The sequence below is a fragment of the Falco biarmicus genome, chromosome 3, assembly GCF_023638135.1.
Source record: "Falco biarmicus isolate bFalBia1 chromosome 3, bFalBia1.pri, whole genome shotgun sequence".
NCBI lineage: Eukaryota > Metazoa > Chordata > Aves > Falconiformes > Falconidae > Falco > Falco biarmicus.
This window is the reverse complement of record NC_079290.1, coordinates 58,531,811-58,555,527: the sequence shown is the minus strand read 5'-3', so window position 1 is coordinate 58,555,527 and position 23,717 is coordinate 58,531,811. Positions and strand designations below refer to the sequence as shown.

The 23,717-nt window shown below is 38.7% G+C and overlaps 1 protein-coding gene across 4 annotated transcripts in view; it reads left to right on the top strand.

The window, feature by feature from the left end:
- MYOM1 (myomesin 1) overlaps positions 1–23,717 on the top strand; it is an 80,482-nt gene that overhangs the window by 19,244 nt on the left and 37,521 nt on the right. For all 4 annotated transcript variants that reach the window (XM_056330081.1, XM_056330080.1, XM_056330078.1 and 1 more), the window contains 13 exons: positions 2,855–3,065; positions 4,764–4,921; positions 8,829–8,921; positions 9,863–9,951; positions 10,083–10,145; positions 11,710–11,874; positions 12,465–12,626; positions 16,037–16,178; positions 18,323–18,522; positions 20,034–20,090; positions 20,460–20,584; positions 22,122–22,305; positions 23,318–23,492. In XM_056330081.1, the coding sequence (XP_056186056.1) occupies positions 2,855–3,065; positions 4,764–4,921; positions 8,829–8,921; positions 9,863–9,951; positions 10,083–10,145; positions 11,710–11,874; positions 12,465–12,626; positions 16,037–16,178; positions 18,323–18,522; positions 20,034–20,090; positions 20,460–20,584; positions 22,122–22,305; positions 23,318–23,492 (1,824 nt within the window). The remainder of the gene's footprint in view (positions 1–2,854; positions 3,066–4,763; positions 4,922–8,828; positions 8,922–9,862; positions 9,952–10,082; positions 10,146–11,709; positions 11,875–12,464; positions 12,627–16,036; positions 16,179–18,322; positions 18,523–20,033; positions 20,091–20,459; positions 20,585–22,121; positions 22,306–23,317; positions 23,493–23,717) is intronic.

Sequence of the window (23,717 nt, the reverse complement as noted above, 5' to 3'; positions counted from 1 at the left end):
AGTCTACAGAAGTAAAATTTATAGTGCTGGTCAATAGCTGAAAATCATGACTGATGGCTAGTACTCCTGGATGATGTTCTTAGCTTTTTTACAGGCCCCTGTGATGTTACAACATCATGTTAACATCTTAACAAATAATCTTTTTTATTTTTCTTTTCTTTTGAAATGCATACAGTAATATCTAACTTAGTGTGGTGGTGTGTAACTTCATTTATATGTGTCTCTGCAATACTTTGGGATTGTACATCAAAAGATACTGTTGGATTCTTACATCATTGTTACTATTCTTCTTAGTGTTGTTGGTATGAATCTTACTTTTTGCACGTGGCAGCTGAGGAAGTTGTGTGTGGTTTTGTACCACTGAAATGAGCCAAATAGGTTTTTTTGTTGTGGGTTTTTTTTTTTTTTTAATTAGTTAAAAAATATAAAAAAGGCATATGATCATTGTTAGGGTGCCCAACTCAACATGTCATGAAATGGTTGGGGTATCTGTTTTAGGCGTTTTTTCTGTTGGCATCATGTTCATGACCACATGCCAAAACTGCAGAAGCTGCATGCCACATTCCTGTCAGATATTTATTTTTGTTTGTAAGATAACAGCTGAAGCCCATTGAACCATGTGCATGTTATATGTCATTCCCAAATTCCCCTCTGAAATTGATGTGTTGTTTCCCATGGGCAGATAACTTTTACAAGGAATAGTATTTATAAAGGTCATCTCTCTGTGGGTTCATCAGAGCTGTTGTCTGTTCTGCTGGACGACCTTCAGTGCCGTGTCACCATTTCCATTATTTGGTTCTATTTTGGAGCTCTCAGCTTCTGCTGTAAAAACCTCCCTTGCTCAGATTATTGACATCACAACTGTTCTTCTTAAACACCTAGCGTAATCCTTGCAAGATAAAATTAAGGACAACCAGCCGGTATTGTAGATAATTAAACACCCAGTGCTTGATTTAATGCCATAGGTGCTAAGATACTGAATGTGGCTTGTGGAACTATTTGCAGCCACCAATAACCCTATGCCAAAGGAGTGCAGATGGCAGATACCCTTAAATAGTATTTTGTGTGTGCCATTTGGGGTTTGATCCTGTTGTTTCTGTTTGAAAAGTGTTTTCTGCTGAAACCCCTGAGACTTGACTACAGAATCAATTCTTAAATGGTACTGTGTGCTATTTTTGATGCATTCATTTCAGGGAACACGTTTCTTTTTCATCTGGGCACATTATAACAGGAAGAAGTTATTAGCAAATCTAATTATTTAATACTGTTGATCAAAAGCATCTGGAGACCACTACTGCAGATGACTAGGCTGAGTCCTATATTAGTCTGAAGATATTCATTAGCTCCCAGAAGACGCTTTATGCCTTGAAGAGCAGGTCCATACAATGAAGTTGCTGAGATCTTAACTACTGTAATTAGGGAGGAAATAATGTCAGCTTGCCTTTGAAGGAAAGTGGCACTGATTCATTTAAATGGCATGTAGCTCCATTCATATTCATTAAAGTGGGTTTTCAAAATTTTCTTTAGAAACCTCTGCCATATACCTGCAGTTTCAGATGGTGTTTGTGGGGGGGCTGCTGTGCCTAACTGAAGGGAATCCATCATCCCACTGGCACTTTTAAGAGTCATCCTGTTAAAGTAGCCTGAAACATAGAAAGTTCAAGGCAGAGTTTGAGGGCATGAGGGAGGTCAAAGTTCTATGCTGTTAAGTAATTTTTTTTAGTCTTTTCAGCAATTTTTATGTGTAGTTAAGTTCACAGCACATTCCACTGCTTGGCTGTCTTGCATCTCATTGAACTGACTTCATAGCCCAAAGATAAAGTTTTGGACAGTTAATTATGGGTTTGAATCCAGATTTTCTTGTGTGTTGAGGTGTGCTGTCAAATGCATAATATTAGCAAACTTAAAGAAAACAGAAAAAAATAATTCTTCCTAGTCTTTTTGCTTTGTAGCAGTACTAAGTGTTTTATGCTATAATAGTGAGGTTATGCTTGAGTGCCTTCTGGAATGAAACAGAGGCTACTTTCTTCGTAGTGCTTGCAAGATGGCACTTAATAACTTAAACAGAACCTCTTTTCAGTGTGCCATCTAACGTCACCCTAAAGTAACTAAATACAGCAGAAGGATATTAATGGTTCTCCTTAAGCCAAAGAACTCTCATTGTGTATGCACTACTGTAGCAGCTATAATGTCCTGGCAGTTGCAAAACAGTATGGCTGCAATGACACTTCCACATGTGCGTATGGAAACAGCATTGCCCCATTAAGAGTAACCGTTCTTTGCATCTCTCCTCTGTAGAAAGACTGAGAACGGTGCTTCAAGAAAATCATTAATCATCTTCTTGGTAACATTTGGAAGAACAGTCACCCTACAAACAGTACAGGATTGCATTTTCTATGAATAAAGAGAACTTTTTGTGATATACAGTAACATGTTTTTCTGTATGAATCACAAGCGAGGACATTTTTATACAGCTACAATTATCTCCTACCACTTTGGTAGTGTTATTATAAATGCTGCAGCCCTAGGTCAATAACTGAAGATCTGTGGATACACCTTACGCTAATCTTTATAGCGATGCACATATAAAACCACAGCAGGATAATGGTTAAACTGAGAACATGTATGGCATAGTTACACAGAGAGGCACTGACAACAGCCATGACTTTGGACGGTGAAATACTTAGTCATACCGCAGTACCCTTCCATGTTTCAGCTTTGAATAGATATGAGACTGTAATAGCAGAAATATGAAAGTGTTGGTCACTGCAGTTGGCTAATTTGATAGAAAGTATAAATGGAATATGTTTTCAGCATTTTCCAATGGGATTCTGCTTTTTAAAAATTCTTTCAGAGAAGTAAGTATCAGTGGGATCACAGACACAGAAGAAGAAAGAATTAAAGAAAGTGCTGCATATGTTGCCAAGAGGAACCTTTTTGCCACAGGTGAAGGAGTTAGTGTCAGCAAGGTGGCCAAGTCAACTTCTGAAGAGGAACGTCATGAAAAAAAATCAAGGAAAGTAGCGATCCGGGAGTCTGCTGAACGTGTGGCCCTGAAGAAAACGGTAAAAAATTAGAAATGAACACCTAGACTATAAACAGCATGGATCTTTTTTGTTTGGTGTATGTAAAGTGCCTAGCACAATAGGGCCCTGATTTACACCATGTGGGCAACCGCAATACTGGTAGTAAAAAAACAAAGGATTTTCAGTGGAAACCTTTTCAATGACTTAAAGTCTTGTTATCTTGGTGTCAGGCAGATAAGAAAAGAGGCACTGTGCCTGAGGTATGCTGGAATGCTTCTGTTGTGCTGGGAGAAAGTGAGGGAGAGCAGGGCTGGGGAACACTCTTTGGTCATGCCCACACCTAATTAAATGGCACAGCATCCTTTGCCTGGACAATGAGGCAGTGGCTGGGCAGAGCAGAAAGCTGCCAATACATGTATCTTGCAAATAAGAATGTGATGGGGCAGTTTCTAGGTTTTTATGGCCTGGGAACAAGCTCATGAAGAATATTTACTCCAGAGTTTTAATCACAGGGTGTAAACCAGGGATTGCCAAAGACATCTGGAACTGAATGTCTAACTGTAGGTAGCTTTGATATTATTCTGCAAATTCTTAAAAACCAGTACTCAGAGCAAAGGTACAAATACGTTATGACCAGAATGGCAGAATATATCAAGTGAAAATATGTTTAATTTAGCAAATATATTAATGTTTTGAGCAGAAGAACTGGTGATATGCTTATAAAATAGCCTCATGACATGAGGTTGGAAAGGGCATATACATTTTTAAACGTAAGGTAAAAGTTCAAAATCATCTCAAAAATTGAGAAACAGTGAATGTAAAATTTGATAACAGCAATGGAGCTTACTACACACAGAAGGAAAAGAACAAGTAAATGAGGAATACCTGACTAGGTAGAAGTACCTGAGGTGACAGGTCAGAAATCTGATGTCAGTCATTGATGTATAAAAACAAATGCCATTCTAGAGTGTTTTAACAAAAATATTGTCACTAAAACATGGGGAGGAATTATTTAATTGTGTGGAGACTGTTGGACCTCTGATAATGAGTATTTACTGTTTTATGAACATTGAGGACAAGTAGAACCTGTCCAGAACTGAGAAACAATTGTAAGGACAATTGGCATTGCGCAGTTTATGGAAGACCGAGAGGATTATGAAAGTGTCTTCTTTCAATAACCTTAATACAGGGACCTGTAATTCTCCATATATGTGAAAATTAGGGCAGAAAATAAATCATATAGTCTGAAGAAAGCAAGATTTATAGTATATTAGGATTTTTTTCTTGCAGCTTTGTGGATAGCCATGCAATTGAAACAGTTACTCCTGGAGGATGAAAGATACCATCAGTAGGAAAGGTTTGAGAGCAGGTCTGTAAGAGATGATCTAGGCATACATGATCTTGCATTAGAGAAAAAGCACAGAAGACATTTGAGTTTCAGACATATTTCACCCTTCACTCTGTATTAAAAAAAAATGTGGAAAATTATTCTACTTAGAATAATTTTAAGGGAAAAACCCTAGTAAAATCAACTCTAGCTATTTTGGAAGGAGAGCTTCTTGAAGATGAAAACTTTGTTTTCTGTGTCTAGGTGAGATAAATAAATGAAGTATGTCTGTCTGGATTTTTAAATAAAAAAAGCATAATTTTTTACTGGTCTTCAAAAAAAAGCTTTTTGCATATTAATAATTTGCACTTATAGCTGCTGGAGTTTATAATGAAATGTTTCTTTTCCAGCTAGAAGATACTCAGGCATTCCACAAAAAGTTGAATCAAGATAAACTTTTACATGCTCCTGAGTTTATTATTGAGCCTCGTTCCCACACTGTCTGGGAAAAGCAAAATGTCAAATTTCGCTGTTCCGTAGCTGGCTGGCCAGCACCCCGTGTTACATGGTAAGTTTGTATCTCAAGCACTGAAAGTCACCACATAACCAATATCTGAAGTCACCTTAGCGAATGTGGTATTTTTTCCAGAAAGATGCAAAGATGCAAGTTCGATAAAAAAAAAACAGGTACAGAGGACTGTCAAACACCTTTCAAGTAACCTCATACAAAAAGAAAGCAAAATATTAAAAAGCAGAATAATACTTTGTGTAACAGCAATAGGAATGCATAGATTATTTTTTTTCATAGAGACATCCAGTACATTCCATCTGCTGATGAAGGAAAAATAGCAGTTTAATTTATCACCAGTACTATCCTTAAAATAATATTTTCCAAATAGTTCTATTTAGTCTACAAATGCCATTAATGTTCTGAAGCATTAAAGCATGCTTTGGTTAAAAACTAGCTGCTTGGCTGTTGAGCCAAGTACTGAATCTCCATGAAACTGGAATTTCATGACACAGGGTGTTCATAGCAGACATAATTATTCGAAGTCAAAGACTCGGATCCAGGACCATTCAAATATTATGAAAGCTTTGGAGTCTAGTGGAAACTTTCCATTCATTTGAATGGGTTTTGAACCAAACCTTTACTGTAAGAAACCCAAAAGATACTCTTAGTCATAGCTGAAGGTCTAATTTGACTCTTGGGTTAAAGCTTACCCTGACTGGAATTGATTTAACTTAATTAACAGTGACTTGTGAAGCTTTACTGTCTCACCACCTATTGCGCTGATATTTCTTATGTTTCATGCTACACGGATACCATCAAGTTGGTAATATAATATGTAACAACTTTTTTCCAAACATAAAATGAGATTTGATGCTCCTTATTTAATTTAAAAGGTTATTCTAGAATGTGTATATAAAATGTGTGTATGTGTTTATAAAATGTTTTAAAAAACCCTAAGCCTGCATTCAGCAGTAAACATTGATTAGGCGTAAGTCCTATGGGGAGTCTATTTGTGGAGAAAACAGAAAACGTTTACTATATCACGATGTAAAGCAATACTAATTTTTTGCAATTTACTGCTTGAATTGCTTAATGGACTCTATGTTTATTTAGGTCTTAAAAACCTTAATCTCAGAGCTTCATAAAAAGTGCTGCTAAGAGGTACATTAATAGGCCAGAGCTGATACCCACGAGTTCACTTGGTCTCTCTTCTCAGACTTATGACAACCAGTAGCCAGGCTCTTCATGGACACGTGTAAAGGCTGCAAGTGCCCTGCTTTGACATTGCTCCTAGACAAGATTCCAGACAAACCCTTTGAGTCTGGTCTCAGCTGGACATAAGGAATGGTCAGCTACACTCACGGCTGTAATCCAGCTCTGTAACCCGAATCCTAGCCAAGAATGCAAGAGCTGAGGCTTTTTCACTTCGGTTGCGATACACGTTATCCCAGAAACCTGACGTGGTTAAAGCAAACCTTCAGCTGTCTGCTGTTGCTCTCACTGTGAACCTGCCTTTCATCTAAGTGCTAAATGTGGGTGGTGGAAATTAATATATCATTTTACTGTACATCTGAATTCCAAAGGGATTTCAGTTCAGCACAGGCTACTAATGAAAAAACCCCAAGAGTTCACAGCCATTTCAGCAGGTGCCTTTACTCTGAGACACAGAACAATGCTGATGTCAGCTTTCATTCAGCGTTTCTAACGAAATGTCAGTCGCGTATTCCAAACAGTCATTCTTTGCATAAGCAACGAAGACCTTTTCACGTACCTGAAAAGTTATAAAACTTAATGAACTTTCTCTAAAGAAAACATTACTGTCTCATGCAGCTGTTCTGACTCCCTTGGAAAAAGCATATGGAAAACCCAGGACACTTGAAACCAGTAGCAGAAGCATAAACTATCAGTGCATAATGACAGTGGGAGGTTGCAGTCCAACATTAGCTAATGACTTGGCTGTTCTGGAACTCGCATTTCCAGAAATAACAAGTGGTCCTTCTAACACACACAAGCCATATGCTTTCCATAGATGAATATAAGTACATGAAAATTAAATCAATTATTTTTTACTAACCTGATAATGAAAATAAAACAAGTGCAAGTCATATCACTGCTGGCATGACTCAGTCAAAGCTTGTTTCTGCATGGCATCACATGCTACCAAATGCCTTCATTGCCAACAGGATCTGAGGGTTGCCCAGCCCTTTGGAGAAAATGTAAAGAGATCATGGAGTCAAGTGCTGTTTCACAGGATTTCATATTCCCTGGAAAATATTAGGAACTGATAGCACTATCCTATTTTTCTAAACTATTTGATGCACTACATGGAATATAAAAATGCCCAGATGTTCCCAGGCAGATCAGTCTGGGAGGCACCATTGCACAGATGAGGTGAAGAGTGGTGGTGAATGGATTACTCTTATTGGACTCATGCATTATTCTTTGTTGTAAGTCAGGATAACGCAGTAGGAGATCTGTAATGAGGTCAAGCATCTCTGCAAGTGTTTGAAGTCTTGGCCTGCATTGAGTCCCTTTTCATAAATACCTTGCTAAGAAGAAGATCAGGATGAAAAGCATAAGGGATTATGATCCTCCCTTACTCTGGCACTTGGAAAAATCCCAGTGTATTACTATGCAAAAATATTTGTAGCCAGGGAAATATTATTTATTCCTCAACACTGAAAGTGCTGAAAGGCAATTTGCAGATTTATCATGGATATGGTTTCATCTCGACATATATTAAACTAATAATATTCTTGGTAAAAATAAAATCTGTTATTACTGACCTGTTGGGTGAAGTAGGACAAGCCACTGACACAAGACCAGTTCCCTTTCCTGACTGCAAATCATGAGAGATTTAAAATTTAAAATCTGTAATGAAGAAGCAAAGCTCTTTGGCTGGATATCTGTTACGACTTAGGAAGGGAAAGGTTTATTTAAGCTACATCAAAGTAAGAGATGAAGATACTTCTATCTATCAATCATAATTTTTATTTCCACTTCCCTTATATATGTAACTTACGGAGCACAGGGAAAGCTATGTTAAAGGATGACACTATCTTAGGAAACGTTGTTTCTTTATAGACCTCAAATCAATCCCAAATGTACTGAATACAGTTCAGTGTGTAATTTTATTAGACTCCTGTTGACGGTTTATTACTAGTGATTACTTAAGATGGGATTCACTTGAACATTTACTTGGTTATACATGTGTTGTCCAGAATGAATGACTCTATGCAACGGTTGATGAGGAAGAATTTAGCGTGAACCACTGAATTCTCCCTCTGTGAATCTCAGCCTGTTTACAGCAACTCTGAAATTAGCAGTACCAGCTCACTACAGATCAGTATTTGTTCATTCCTTCAAATTACTTACTGGGGATTTTGAACAGTAAACTTTTCCTACCTGAAGATGTAACTGTACCAGAAAACACTCATAGTGTATACCTGTAAAGGCAGAGAAGTTTTTAGTAGTACAGCTTTTGCCTGATCCCTCGCTGCAATGCACTTTACCAGCAAGACAATTTTTCTTTACCAGTCTAATCCCATCAAATTAGCTATGCAAATAATAATAAAAAAGTTAACTTCCTACCTGACATTATTGTGAATATGCAGGTTTTGAAAGTAGATCAAATATGTGGACAAAAAAATTGCGTACGATATCTAGTAGGTAAGGATGCTACAGAATTTTCAGTTTGCAATTCACAGATGTTACTCATGAGGTGTTATTAATGTGACTCCTCCATTCCTTTACAAGTAGTAACATTAAGTTCATAGTAATAGAAACTGATTCTCATCCCATTCAAGACTATTTTCTCTTTATAATTCGAAAATAAAATTCACAGTTTATCTGGGAGAAATATGCAGAAACTGATGTTCTATTTCAAACATCAAGCACTTGACCTTTTGAAGTATAAAATTATACACTTCCATTTGTGACACACGGTTTCTTTGCTTTTCCATAGGTACAAAAACAATGTACCCATTGATGTACAGACTCACCCTGGCAAGTATATCATTGAAAGTCGGTATGGGCTGCACTCACTGGAGATTAGCACGTAAGCAAATAATAGATACTAGAACAAACCCTTTAAGCTGAAATGTTGGTATAGATTGAGACCTGAAAGATGTGAACATATTTCTTGGGGATGTAAGACGGACCAAGTTTGTACTGCTGAAATGAATGTTGTCTACTAAATGTTGAAGCAGTTCTGGTTTTCCTCAGTAGATGGTATGCAGTTTACCTGAGTGAGCAATTTATCTGGATTGTTATTCTATTTATGGCTGAGTCAAAAACATGTGGGACATTTGTGATTATTTTTTTCCATTTGTCTGCTTCATGAGTATAGTTTAACATGAGAAAAATCTGATCCAGGATAAAAATATGTGAGTTAACTTTCTCAAATACAGCAAAGTTCCTGATTCTTACTGAAATGAGGAACAGAACTGAGATGTCCTCACTTAGACACAAAAAAGATCTCTAACAGTAGTCATCCTCCAAATAGGAGTTCTTTGCAGTCACTTTGATTTAAAAAACACTGAAAACATGAGACCCAATCAGTTAATTTGACAATCAGTAACAATCTAGATTTGATATAGATTTTGACTAGTTTCAGATACTAGTGGGTGCCTTTTGAAAATATTTTATGGTATCTACCATTTCTACAGGTTCCACATTAGGCATCTCTCCATAGGAGGCAGTAAATAAGAGAACACTTAGAGATAACTTAGATAAATATCATCAGACAATTTGTTCCTACTTATGCTGTATTCTTAATTTCAAATCTGTAGGTGATATTTGAAAAGAGACATTTATTTCAAATATTGGATTTTTAACATTGATAAAAACTTAACTAGTTAGTCCAGTGTGTCTTTCTTCCAAGCTTTTACTTCTTTATAGATTTTGCCTAGATTTCTTAGTGTTTTTTTAATCTGAAACGGGAGAGGCCATGACAAGGAGTAAAATGGGTGCTCTGCTTAATATTTTCTTTCATTTTAGATGTGATTTTGACGACACTGCTCAGTATCGGGCCTCTGCTATGAATGTTAAAGGAGAAATTTCGGCTTATGCTTCTCTTGTGGTAAAGAGTAGGTTTGCAAAATATTTCCTTTGGGTTTTTTTTTTTTTGTTAAGATGCACATTACCAATTTTGGTTTTGTGGCTCAGAGAGCCTTTACCTCTTGGTGATAGTGACTGAAGTTGTTCTTTTTCTGCCTAGGATACAAAGGAGAAATTGATCCAAGTCTTCTGCATGCTGGAACAGTTTCCATGCCTCTGGGCTGTAAGTTGCACCATATGTTTGTTTGACCCATCCATTTACAGTTGCACATTATGAGAAATGACTAAGCAGACTATTTTTTAACATTATTTAAAAAGGAAGCAGGTCTGATTTACAAAGGTACTGAGCTCTACAGTTTCAGATTATGTTAGCCTCACCTATAGGGGAAAAAGACACTGCCTTCTAGGACTATGGCTGTTTGATTATATAAGAAACAATTTTTTAATATTGCACTTTATTGTGGAATAAAATCTGTCAAAAGAAGAGACACTTCATCTTTTGCAATATGTAAAACATGGCCTAGAAAAAAATCTAGGGGGTGCATGCACCTAAGTAGAATAGTTGACTTAATTGTTCTTGTCTGCAGCTATGTGACTCCATGCATTGCGTAAATGTGTAGAAAAGATCAAAGAGCCAGAATCCAATTTGAATATTTTGGATATATCAAGGTAAAAATGGTAGCTTGTTTTACGTAAGAAACTCACACTTTGAAGTGATTTACAGTATTGCATAGATACTTCCATGACGTTAAGACAATCCACCCGTGTATGTCATGCAGGTGAAGTGCCCTAGGGGCCCTGTGGTTGAAAGGCTTGACAGATGAGACTTGTGGACATTTCTTTTATTGTAGCAGCACAAATAGAATCAGAGATATGTTGCAAAGGCATACTAGCTGGTATTTATATACCAAAGCTCTGAAACAATAGAAACAAAATTATGTACCACATTACAAAATGCAAGGCCACACATTTCCAATATAATTTGGGATTTATGACTTGGTTATGGGAAAGGAAGATGACAATCTGCATATATTCATTTATTACAGGAAGACTGAGAGCCACCAGTGTAAGGCAGTTGTGGAAAAGGAAAATGTGACCCTAGGTTTTACCAGCTGAGCTGTTTTCAAAAGAAACATGGAAGCTCCCGTGCCATGTACATTCAGTACAAGTGTAAGGCACTTCGGCTATTCTGTCTGGAGTACTGCACAACTTGGGCCTCACAGCACCAGAAAAGATAAATACGGGAGCAAGTACAGAAACAGGCTACCTGAATGCCTGAGGGAATGGGGAGCTAATTTTATATTAAGAGCCCTCCCAAAGGCTTATTTAGTTTATGAAAATGAAGGCTGAGGGGACACATGACTGCCCTGAGATGGAGCAGGAATTAAATTAGGGAAAGAGAAGAACCATATAAGCTAAAGATCAGCTGGGCCTGAACAAATCATTAATCATAAATAGAAGTCTTTTAAAGTTATAAAACAAACCTTATGATAAAATGCTGGATCTGAAATTTTGAAATTCTGCAGGAGCCTTTCCCTGAGAAAATGAACTAGCTGCAAGAACTAGAGTTGTATGAATAAATAGTTGATTCTCTGTGATAGTAAAGGCTTGGATTATTTAACACTGCAATTACCTCTGAAGATGATGATTTTATATACATTGTTTCTATTTATACCTTAAACTTTGCCTGAGATTGTACTCATAATTATTGGGTACTTTTGCTTCCTACTCTTGTCACAAAAGGAAAGAAAAAGTAACCAACCAGATGTTTTTTTTCCCTTACATAGTTGGCGTTACCCCTCATGGCTATGCTTCCAGGTTTGAAATCAGCTTTGTCGACAAGTTTGATGTAGCCTTTGGGAGAGAAGGCGAGACAATGAGTCTGGGCTGCACAGTTGTCATCAGTCCTGATATCAAGCGCTTCAAACCAGAAATCGAATGGTACAGAAATGGTGAGAAAGTTTGACAAGAAGAAATAAAAACTGCTCTTATGTAAATTTTTACTTATTTCAGCACATGTGAACTTTATGATTTGATCGTCACTTTCTCAGATTTTCAAAGAGTAACATTTTCTCTTTTTCAATTAAAAGTTTTTCAAAATCCAGCATTTTGAAGTGGAACCACAGTTAGAAAACTGATGAAGCACCGTGAAAATGTCTTCTAGGGATTTTTTCTTCCTTAAAATATTTAAATTAGAAGCATTTTGATCAGCTCCAACATCTATGTGGCCCATCTACATAGCCCACGTAGTTTTTACTATTTATTTATATGACAAGACATTTCTTAAGTAGTTGCACAAATGTGTTGTGCAACAGCTGACTAAAAAGCTGTTGCTTTCTGAAGTTACACATTGAAAACTAAGACAAAATTGGCATGAGAACATTTATGATTTATAATTTATGATTGTGTTCAAAGACAGAAAATTGCATAGTAAGAATGGTCTCTTGTGTATTTCCAATCTATTCCAATATAGTCTTCATATTTGGACTCTGTTCCTTAGTATATCCAGCTAGTTCTCATAATGAAATTCTCTAATTTCTAGGTGTTCTTATTACACCATCCAAATGGGTCCAGATGCACTGGAGTGGGGAGCGAGCTTCATTAACACTGACTCATGCAAACAAGGAAGATGAAGGTCTTTACACTCTACGAGTGGTGATGGGAGACTACTATGAAGAGTACAGTGCTTATGTCTTCGTTCGAGGTAGGATACTGGTAGGATACCAAAATGAGGAAAACATGCTGGCAAAATAAGCTTTAGACATTTGAGGTGCTTTTTTTTTTTTTTTTTCCCATTAAAAAGAGGATAATGATTTTCTATTCATATATTCTAGAAATATAGCTTCCAATTGTTAACTCTGGAAAAACTGAATGTATATCTCATGCATTGGTGTCACGTGCTAGAAGACTTCCAGACACCATTGGCATTCTGAGGAGGAAATCTAGGGTGTTGATGTAACAAAACTCTTTCTCAATTTCAGCCTGAAAAGAGTACTGGACATAAGTCATAAAGAGGAAAAATCTACATAATAACTTCAAAATTTATTTTTGTAACCCTCTCACTGCCAGCCAAAAGTACACTGTTTTGATCAAGATTTTGTGCACCATTTGAGGGGTCTGTAATGCACAATGCAGGAAAAGATACAGTGGAAGGGAAACACAAAGATCTGCACCTGGGGAAGAATATGCTCATGCACCAGTATAGGCTCGGGGCTCACTGGCTGAAAAGCCACTTTTCGGAAAAGATACTGGGGGTCCTGGTGGATGCCAAGGCGAACACATGCCATTGTCACAAAGAAGGACAGTGTCATCCTGGGCTGCATTAGGAAAAGCATTGCCAGCAAGTTGAGGAGGTTGTCCTTTCCCTCCACTCAGCACTGGTGAGACTCATCTGGAATGCTGGATTGAGTTCTGGGCTTCCCAGTACAAGGGAACTTACTGGAGTGCGTCCAGTGAAGGGCTGTGAAGGTGATTGAAGGCTTGGAGCACCTCTCCTATGCAGAAAGGCTGAGAGAACTGGGGCTGTTCAGCCTGGAGAAGAGAGGGCTATGGGGAGTTTATCTATATGTATAGATACCTGACGGAAGGGAGTAAGGACAACAGTGCCAGGCTCTTGTCAGTGGTGCCCAGTGTCAGGACAAGAGGCTATGGACACAAATTAAAATACAGGAAAGCTCATTTTAACATAAGAAAACACTTTTTTTAATACAAGGGTGACTGAATACTGGAATAGGTTACCCAGACAGGCTGTGGAGTCTCCATCCTTGGAGATATCCAAAACCTGATTTAACATAGTCCTGGGCAACCAGGTCTAGCCGAGCCAGCTTTGATCTTAGGGTTGGACTACACAATCTCTGGAGTTGCCTGCCAATCTCAACCATTCTGTGATTCTCTATAGTAAAGCAGCAGAGTGTACAATTAAAATGCAATTTCTCCAGGTGTTGTTTGCTTGTACCACAAAAAAACTTCCTTGAATTTCTATTAGAGAAATATCTCTTTAAAAGGAGCCATGGCTATCAGGTTGTGTGCTGATTCTATATCTGTCCCAGCTGCTGAAAGCAGCTGAAGTGTGTAATGCTAACTCAAAATGCTCTGGGAATTCTTGGCTCTAAGACCATGCCCAGAATGGTACTATGTTGCCAAGTCCAGCAGAGCTGTGTGAGATAACAGCCTGCTCAGAAAATATGACTGGAGCAGATGTTTTCATCACCTGAGGAAAGACTCTACTGAAATGAGCAGCTGTGACAAGAAATAGGACTTGCCTTTCTTGCTTTGTTTAAAATTGTGCTGCCATATAAATAAATAATCACCCTCATTCCTGTTACATCTTCCAGCAGCTCAGGTACGACCTGATTGCAAACCCACAATCCCTTTCACCAGAGTATCTTATTAGCCAATCAGTGTGTTTGCCAAATTCTAATTAGAGCAATTATATTATACATTCCTACTTAAAACGTCCCCACAGTCTCAGGTTAGCTACTATATTCCTCACTGCTCCTTCTAAACTGTAGACAGATTTGCTGTAAATGGCTAGCTATGGTATTTAGGCACAAGCCGTTGTCTTTCTGTGTTACACACAGAAATTCCTGTGTATAGATGGAAGTGAGCGCTGCACTGATCAAGTACATGTTGTTAAGTCTCTAGATGGACTTAGAGAGGGTGTGTGACCCTTCTGCCATGGTTACAGATGAGCATTTGTCAGCAAGCCCATCAGGGGTGAAATCCTAGCCTCCTGGAGGCTGATCAGCAATGCTGGTTGTCCCAGCTATTTCCCAGTCTGTCTTGGAAAGAAACTGTGGTGTCTCATGTTCCATCAAGTGGTAAATACGGGCAACTAAAACTTTTCATATGGAGAGCACTAAATGCATGTTGTTATTGCTCTTAATGTTCCTATTATTTTGTTATCTGGATTGCTTATATCCTGTATGTTATTGTTTTTAAAAATACATCAGGTTAGCTGTAATTAGAGCACGTAAGCTCCATATGATGCTACTCTGCCTGTAAGAGAAGAAACAGTGTAAAATGTGGGTTTCTTTTTTCTGAAGACTACTGTTTTACTTAAGCCATTTTTTTTCTGAAGGCCAAAAGCATAAAAAATAGGGATTACTGTATATTGCAGTACAAAATCCTGTAATGCCTTGAAACACCGATACTGTTTAAGAAGTCTAGGGTTTAGATAGAATGTATGAAAAAGGTTTTTTAGCAAAGTATTTTTTTCTTCAGATCTATACATCTTTCTTGTCTAAGTCAGGTCTTCTTTTAAACTTACAACAGGGCTTGAAAAATGCTACACGTAAGTGTACAAATTGGTGCTATTCTTCAGAGAAACCACCTCTTTTCTTTGAAAATCTTTCATACATTCTTCCAGTAAAGGTTATTTTTCTCGACATGAAAATTACCCTATCTCACCAATCAGACTCTGTGTAAACAGTAAAATTCCCCAGTGCCCAGCACTGTGCTCTGTTTTTTAAAGTTTTCAATAAGATATGTCCAGAAGCTGAAGCCAGGACCCTTTGACATCAGCAGTCCCAGGTTTGTGATAAACACTTGAAAGGAACAATATGCTCATTCTTATGGAGGTTATATTCCACAGTGATAGTGTATGTGTAATATAATTAAAATTCAAAAGGTTTTGATACCTTTGCAGTTCATAGGTAAGCGAAAACAAACAATGAAGGGCCATGTGTGGAGGTAAGAGCTTTCAGTGTTGTATATGCAGTGGATGAATACTTTTGATTGAGCCATTACCTGGCAGTAAGACAATATATCAGCCTCTTCTCCTAAGTAGAATAGCAGGTAAATATACAGTCTGTGGAGTTTTTCATTCAGCTACGTCTCTGACAGTGACCCAACCAGAATGCATGTTACTAATTTTGTTTAAAATGCCTAGGTGAACTACATGTACAGTATGCTATAACATACTAAGCATTTGTAAATGTGCCAAAGAGAAACCCAAAACCTAGAAAAAACACTGGCAATATAAAAATAAATACTTTTTGAAGCCAGTAATGGAACTTCTTTTTTTGGCTCATTAGGTGCAGAGTTTGGTCCTAAAGATTAATAATTGAGAAAGAACTATGGTTCACATTTGGAAACATGTCTCCATCCTCACAGATGCTGACGCTGAAATCCCAGGAGCCCCTGGCGCACCACTAGATGTGCAGTGCTTAGATGCCAACAAAGATTATGTCATTGTCTCCTGGAAGCAGCCTGCTGTTGATGGAGGAAACCCCATCCTTGGATATTTCATTGACAGGTCAGTGAGCACGCCAGACTGGAGAATTTATATTGCTGCTCATTCTAACTCAAAAATCTAAAAGCACATTGAAAAGCATGAGATAAAATGGTCATTTTGTTATTTTAATTCTTGTTGCTGGCCAGAAGAAAATCATTTTTTTTGGTTTAGATTGGCTGGGCCTGATACAACTTTCATGGAAATAATTACGTCCTGCTTCATTTAACTACATAGAAAGGATTCTGTGAGACACTGCATAGCTCAGCCCTCGCTGCTTCCTGTGGGGCTTGAGAGGCTTTGGGACTTTGCAGCGGTTGGTAGCTTACAGAATCGGCTCCATCAGGCAGCTGTGGCTCCTTCTGTGTCAGTGCTCTCCTGCACCTTTCCAAATAGTTACTACGTAGCACAAAGCAAAATATTATCCCAAAGGGACTTACATTTCTTTTATGCACTGTTGTTTTCCAAACTCTTAGATTGACAAGCTGCATGCAGGTCACGCGTAGGTGTTTTTCTCTGTAACAATAAGAGTTTGAAATAATTTTTAAAAATATGAAACGTCAATGTGTCACACAGTGGCAGGATTCCAGAAGCCTGGGGTTTAAGAAATTCAGTCAGTATTTTGAGACTTGCAATGATCTTCGGAGCTGCTAATATCTATTTGAATGTCAGTAACAGAATACATCATTAGTAGTATGGTGTTTCTGTGGGTTTATTCAGATGCATGTTAAAAAAACCCGCAAACATTTTATATATATATATATATATGCCACTGTATTATGCCGTTGTATATATATAAATTATATATGTGAAAAAGAAGTCATTGCTTTGTGAAATAAATCTAACATTAGTACGTTCAATTCAAATATAATTAAAATAATAAAAAAATGGTTTTCTAACTTCTGAGTGTCAGTTGCCACTGTAACTATGCTGCGCTAGACCTAAGCTATGGTTCTCACATTCATTGAAAAAGCCTAAACAAAAGACAGGACTAGACTCTGAAAAATAATATCTCATTTTAAAACTAGACTATTGAGGGATGTCAGCAGTAAGACTAACCTCAAGATGAATGGCACTTTGCTTTTTCCTTTGTGTTCACCTTCTTTATTCTAAATTTGCTCCTAAATTCAAAGCTGTGTTGCTGCTCTCCAGTATTTGATCCCACTGAAGGTATTTAGGCACCCAAATATTCAGCCACGTTAGCCCCTAACCTGGAGTAAGGACCCTAGAGTAAGTGGGTAACCCAAGGCAGCAGGAGGGGTCTGTGCTAATGCTAGGGGCAAAGCGTGGGCATCCTTTGCCCCAAGCAGAAACCAGAGCCACAAAACCACCCTGAGCAAGATGGTAACAATTCCCAGAAAAGAGATGCTCACAGAAGCCAAGAAATCTGGGTAGGCACTGCAACATTCAGTTTGGCAGGTATCTCATTAACAATAAAAAGTCTTTCCCAAGCTGCTAGTTCATGTTCCTGTTGACCATGTTGCGGATACAGGGAACCCATCCCCACAGGCTTCTCCTGGCTGCCTGAGCTGAAGTCACTGCAGTCCCTTCCTGCTGCTTGTTATCTCTTCTGCCAGAAAACAGCCTCCTGTCAGGTGTGAGGTTTTGCAGCAGCAGGACCAGCATCACTTTGCAGGGTCTTGTCATTGCAGTGGCTGCAGCCACCAAACCAAAGGCTCCCTTGGCAGCCCCAGCAGCCTTTGAAGCAGGGTCCAGCTGCGTGACTGACTTTAACCCCATTCACAGCCATCTGTGTGCTGGGCTGGTCACAGAACTCACAACGGAGGTCTCCATGCCCCATGAAGCCCATCATTTTGTAGGATGTAGTGAAGCACTGCATGAAACATGAACTGGTCACCTTCTGGCAAATGTAAAAGATACATGTAATTCATGTCACTCCAAGAATGCTAAAGCTGACACTCCTTAAGCATACTTCGGAGAGTTTAAACAGTGAATTGAGTTCTGCTCATGCGCCTTCCTCAGTTCAGGAAAGAAGGGGTGCAGCTGTGAGGGATTTAGTGCATGCCCAGATGGTACTTCATCCCTGACCCCTGGGTGCAGCTGCTTTGCTGTCACCAGTATACAACGCTGCAGAGGAAACTGGTATGAACCAGCTAAGTCGGCATTTTCCCCTTCCCAGCACTGCTCTTGTTCTTTCTGTTTTTCAGGTGTGAGGTTGGCACGGCCCACTGGACCCAGTGCAATGAGACTCCTGTGAAATTTGCTCGTTTCCCTGTCACTGGTCTGATTGAAGGCCGTTCCTACATTTTCCGAGTCCGAGCTGTGAACAAAGCTGGCATCAGCCTGCCATCCCGGGTGTCAGAGCCCGTGGCTGCTCTGGATCCTGCTGACAGAGCCAGGCTTAGAAGTAAGATGTGCTTTTTGCAGGTTACCTGCGAGGTTTAAGTAATTAAAAAAAAATAATAATATAACGATCTACTCATAAACCTTTGAAATACCACTAGAGGGAGCAATGCAAAAACAAAATATTCTTTGGAAACAGCTTTGCCAGGAAGAAATCATCTCGGTGCTCTTTGCACAAAGTGCTCTGTTGGCTGAAGTGGCTTTGGCTGGCTGTGGTGCTGTGCTCCGAACTTGCAGGAAGGGGGGAAAAAGGCACAGGAGAGCTAATTGCCTAAAGAGACTTGCTTTTGTTCAGCCAACAAAATAGCTGAATGGATCCTGTGAATAGTCTGTCTCTGAGTCGCAGACAAGGGTGGCTCATTCTGGGCTCATGTGATGATCGAAGTCTTCCAGTAACATCAGTACAATACCAGGGTAGCCCAACAGATCCCAAGTTCCCTGCTTTCTGACATTTTGCCAGTCAAGGATATTTCTCCTGTGTCACAGACATTTTGCTTCCAAATACATCTCTCTACCCATATGCCAAAATCATATGCCTAAAATCCAATTATTTCTACTAATTTTGGAAGTCCTGTTATTTAAAATGGTGCAGTGTGAAGGGGTATTGCATGCAAGCTACAGGGCTCCCACAGTCCCAGCTTGTATGTCTACAAAGCTGCAAGCTACAGGCTGCAGTCAGATGATCATAGTTCCCATTCAAAAGAAAAACAAAAGGCCAGAGGAAGAAGGTTTGGCGCTGCTGGGAAGCACTGTGCTCGGACAAACATGTGAAACCTGAAGTCTGGAGGAGACTCCTTGGTGGGAAGGGTGGAAACTGATCTCCTCCTCTCATCCTTCATGATCCAACAGATCAGCCAATATAAGGTCAAGCATGTGGAGGTGGAGAACAGAATTTGCAAAAATTATCTCTGAAAGTGCATTGACCTGGTTGATAGCTGAATGCATAACTGCAGTAATATGCTGACGTAGCGGTGCTGAGAGAGCCACCAAATCATATCAAGTGGGTATGTTGAGTCAGGCTGAGCCATTTCTGTTTGTGACTGTGACCCATGATTTGAAAGCTGGTAATGTGAGGGAAAGTGGTTAAAAAGAGACAAAGAGCAGCCTGCAGGAATTTGGCTTTTCGTTTAATGAGTGAGCTGTTAAACTAAGTGAATAGGGTATGGAAAAGACAGTTGAAGTTCACTCTTTGAAAACTATGAGCTGAGTGAGCCAAATACCTCTGCTTGTCACCTCGGTGACCTCAGTGACGTTTCAGGAAGGAATAGCTGTTTCAGTGGATTAAATTGTCTAGCTCTATTGATCACTGAGCTGCCTTTAATGTTCAAGCTGGTAAACGTACAACTAGTTTGGGTAACTAGCTTACTATGTGAGTAACAGTCACAGTAGTAACGAAAAATAGAGCTGATGTGAATCTTGCAAATGTTAATTTTGAACCACAGGAGTCAGTTTTCTCATTATTTCAAATGTTTTTGAAGTCTCCCATTCCCTTGATACCTCTGACATTTGTTTCAGGTCACCCTTCTGCTCCATGGACTGGACAGATTATTGTCACTGAGGAAGAACCTGCAGGTAAACACAGTCCTTTTGCCTACAAAAGCCTAATGTGAAGCTGGCTGAATAATTAGAACTCCCAGTGAGTTCAGTAGACTTTGGCACACACCCAAAGTCCGTTGTTCTGAGAGTCACTTGACCTTGAATAACTCACAACTTGGTTGTCAAGGTGAGGTTTCATTATTCAAGACCTAACAAATAAACATGCTTAGAATTAGAAGGACGTTTAAAACCAACGTTTAGAAGGCTTTTAACTTTATGTTTAAAAAAAATATCAGATGCCACAGTACATTAATACTCCTATATTTTAATTAATGGCACTAATTCTGATAAAAATATGAAGGAATTAAATCCCAGTTCCCTTTCCTATTCTCCACTGTTCTTCAGAGGGTGTTGTTCCTGGTCCACCTACAGACCTCCAAGTTACTGAAGCCACCAAGAACTATGTTGTGCTTAGCTGGAAACCTCCAGGACAGCGGGGCCATGAGGGTATCATGTACTTTGTGGAAAAGGTAAAATTGGACAAAATCAGAACCATGTTGTGGCAATCTTTTACATTTCTTTTACCGTCTCTTCTGGACTTTTACTTAACTTTCATTTCCACCTAAGACTTCCAAACTAGGGCCAGGACTAGAACTCCGTCAAGATAACTTTACTGTAGGTTAAGATAAACCAGGAAGAAAAGAAAGATGGGAAATAGAAAAGTAGATGCAGAACATGTCACACACTGTAATATCCTTTTATGAATTGTGTCATTGACCTACCCTGGAGTAGACAAGCTGTCAGACTCCCTCCATAATGAGAAAGCACAGAGCAAAGTCACATGTTTATGTATATATATCACACACACATATATATGCTATATAAAAATGTGTATTTATATATATATATATGTAAAATAAAATCTGTATAAATGAAGCTTGTCTGGTGGGACAGATTGTTAACATTTTGGATGGAGGCATTCTGCAAGAGTTTCTTGGCATCAGTGCTTTCTCCTCCAGCTGTCTTTTCATGTTTATCCTTTACATTAACTTTCCATTTGCTTCACAAGCTCAACAAAGATGACAAAATTTCTTTTCTAGAACAGCATAAGTCTGAATTTTGGTGTCCTGCTTTTCTGAGATGTTCTTGCTTGGCTGCTAGCCTAGAAAATTCTTCATTCCATCACCTTTTTTACTTGTATCTCATGGCTCACAAACTTTTTTATCAATGCTTTTCCCTATCAATCTAGAGGTGTCATCAAGGGAGACATAAATATCTTCCCATTATGTGTTTTTCATCTCTCTTACAAAATCTGGTCTAAAAGATGACTTTCACTTAGCAACAGACTTAGAGAGGATGAATATATGAATTTTGAGTTTCCATATAAGAAAGCTTTGTAATAACATATTGCATGCTGAGTACTGAGCACTAATGTCACATAGATAATATTCTCCTGAGAATTTGAAATCCCTCAGAAACCAGAATGATTAATTGAGATTATCCTTAATGTAAATCACAGGCAAAAATTAATCACTAATATTAATGGTATAAATGGTCGAAGTATGTAGAACTTCTAGCCACAGAAATAAAAATAATTCACAAATTAATTGCACATGTTGATTTTTTCTGGAGAATGAAGGGCAGATCCTGATTAATTCTGGAAGCCACCACAAAAAAATTGAGTGACATGAACATCTAGAAGCAATGTGGCAATGTTAGAATTTTGTTCTTTCAATGATGTTGAATGTCTGCAGAACTTATTTTGAAAGTGGTTCAGAACTGGGTGCAGTTCATAACAACATCACTTCCTTGTGGTGGAGAGGAGTTTAGCTTTGATATATTAAACCCAGTAAGATTTTATGTATGTTTTCTGGGGTAGGTAAACATTTGGCAGATTCATAAGCTTTGAAATGCATTCATTCTGCGGAAAGGCCCAAAAAAGGAACGTGACTCCCTCTTCTCCATTGCAGACATACATTTGGTGGTCTGGGTAGAATGTCCTGTTGGGTTAGACACTCAGCTTTTAGATGTTTTTGTTCCAAACATGGTTTCTGGGTTTGACCACAGTGCATTGCTGGCACAGAGGACTGGCAAAGGGTGAACACCGAGATCCCTGTGAAGTCTCCTCGCTTTGCAGTTTTTGATTTGGCTGAAGGCAAATCCTACTGCTTCCGAGTTCGCTGTTGCAATTCAGCTGGAATCGGTGAACCTTCAGAAGCAACTGAAGCCACTGTAGTGGACGACAAACTTGGTAAGTGTGTGGTCGTACGTATTCAATTACCTCCATGGTATCTTTTCATTTTATGATGTAATGGTTTTGGCCGAAGACAGATAGCTGCCCAGTAAATAATTCAAGTATAAACAGTAGCCAGTGACTTATTCCCTTTAGCTAAAATAATTTTAGTTTGGTTGTTGAACCTTTAACGTATACTCAAATGACAGATGCAAACCAAGGGAATTAAGCTGCAAATAATGATGCCAAGAACTGCGAAGGCTGCAAATAGTGAAAGAAAATGAATACTCAAGGAAGTAGAAAAATGTTTTGTTTTACTTACAGTCTTTATTGAAAATAAGCCCAGACATCAGCAGAGTTTAACCTTTCTTGTTCGCCAAGTTAAACAAAAGTGAGAAATTTAATACTTATGTGAATGCAGAGTCTATTTCCACTGCAAGAGAAGCCAAGATGTTCACCACAGTAAAGCATCAGTAGCTACACCTACATTAGCAATTTGTTTCCAAAGAGCAGTGCAGATTTCAAGCCAGTTCCCGGATTGTCTCTGTTTACTTCATACTGTTTGAATTCTCAGAGCAGTCTGATGCACATGAACTACATTCTTTTAGAAGAGTAAACCCGCTCTTCTGAAAAACACTTTAGATGCCTTTTACACTTAGCAGGGGCATTGGTTTCTGACTTATTCTGCAGGCACAAAATCTTCAGTGTGAACCTAAACTTTTTCCCTTTTAGAAAGCTCCAAATCACATCTCTAGTGCAGATGTTCAGCACAAGGGAATAAACTAGATGTAGTTTGAAGGAAATGCCCTGAATCATAGGCAATGGAGAAATGAGGCAGCTCACCACCGAAGGCTTGAACCTACTGACCTTGTCCTGTTGTGCCAGATTACTTAGTTTAAATCAGAGGAGTTTTTTGAGGGTTAAATCTGTATTGGTTGTACTAATATAATCAAGAATAGAATGTCATCCTTATTTTATTTGTAAATTTTGACTGGCTGGTCACTGATTTATTTCTGTTTCTCTCCCACAGATATTCCCAAAGCTCCGGGCCGTATTATGCCAACTAGGAATACAGATACCTCTGTTGTTGTCACTTGGACAGAGCCCCCAGATGCCAAGGAGCTGGTTGGGTACTACATTGAGTCAAGTGTAGTTGGATCTGGCCGTTGGGAACCATGCAACAACAACCCAGTGAAAGGCACAAGGTAACAGATTTTAAGCATGGAAATTATGGTCATCAGTTTTTGATTTACTGGAGAGATGTGCTTTCCAGCCATTAGTAGTAGTAGTAGAGTTAATCACTGTGTGGTAGCCAGCAGGCTGGAATCACTCTTGCAGATGAAGTTCATAAGAAATTACAAACACATATTTCAAACTGTGAGTCTTCTCCAAAAAGAATTTATAATCAACCTTATAATAGAAATAATTAG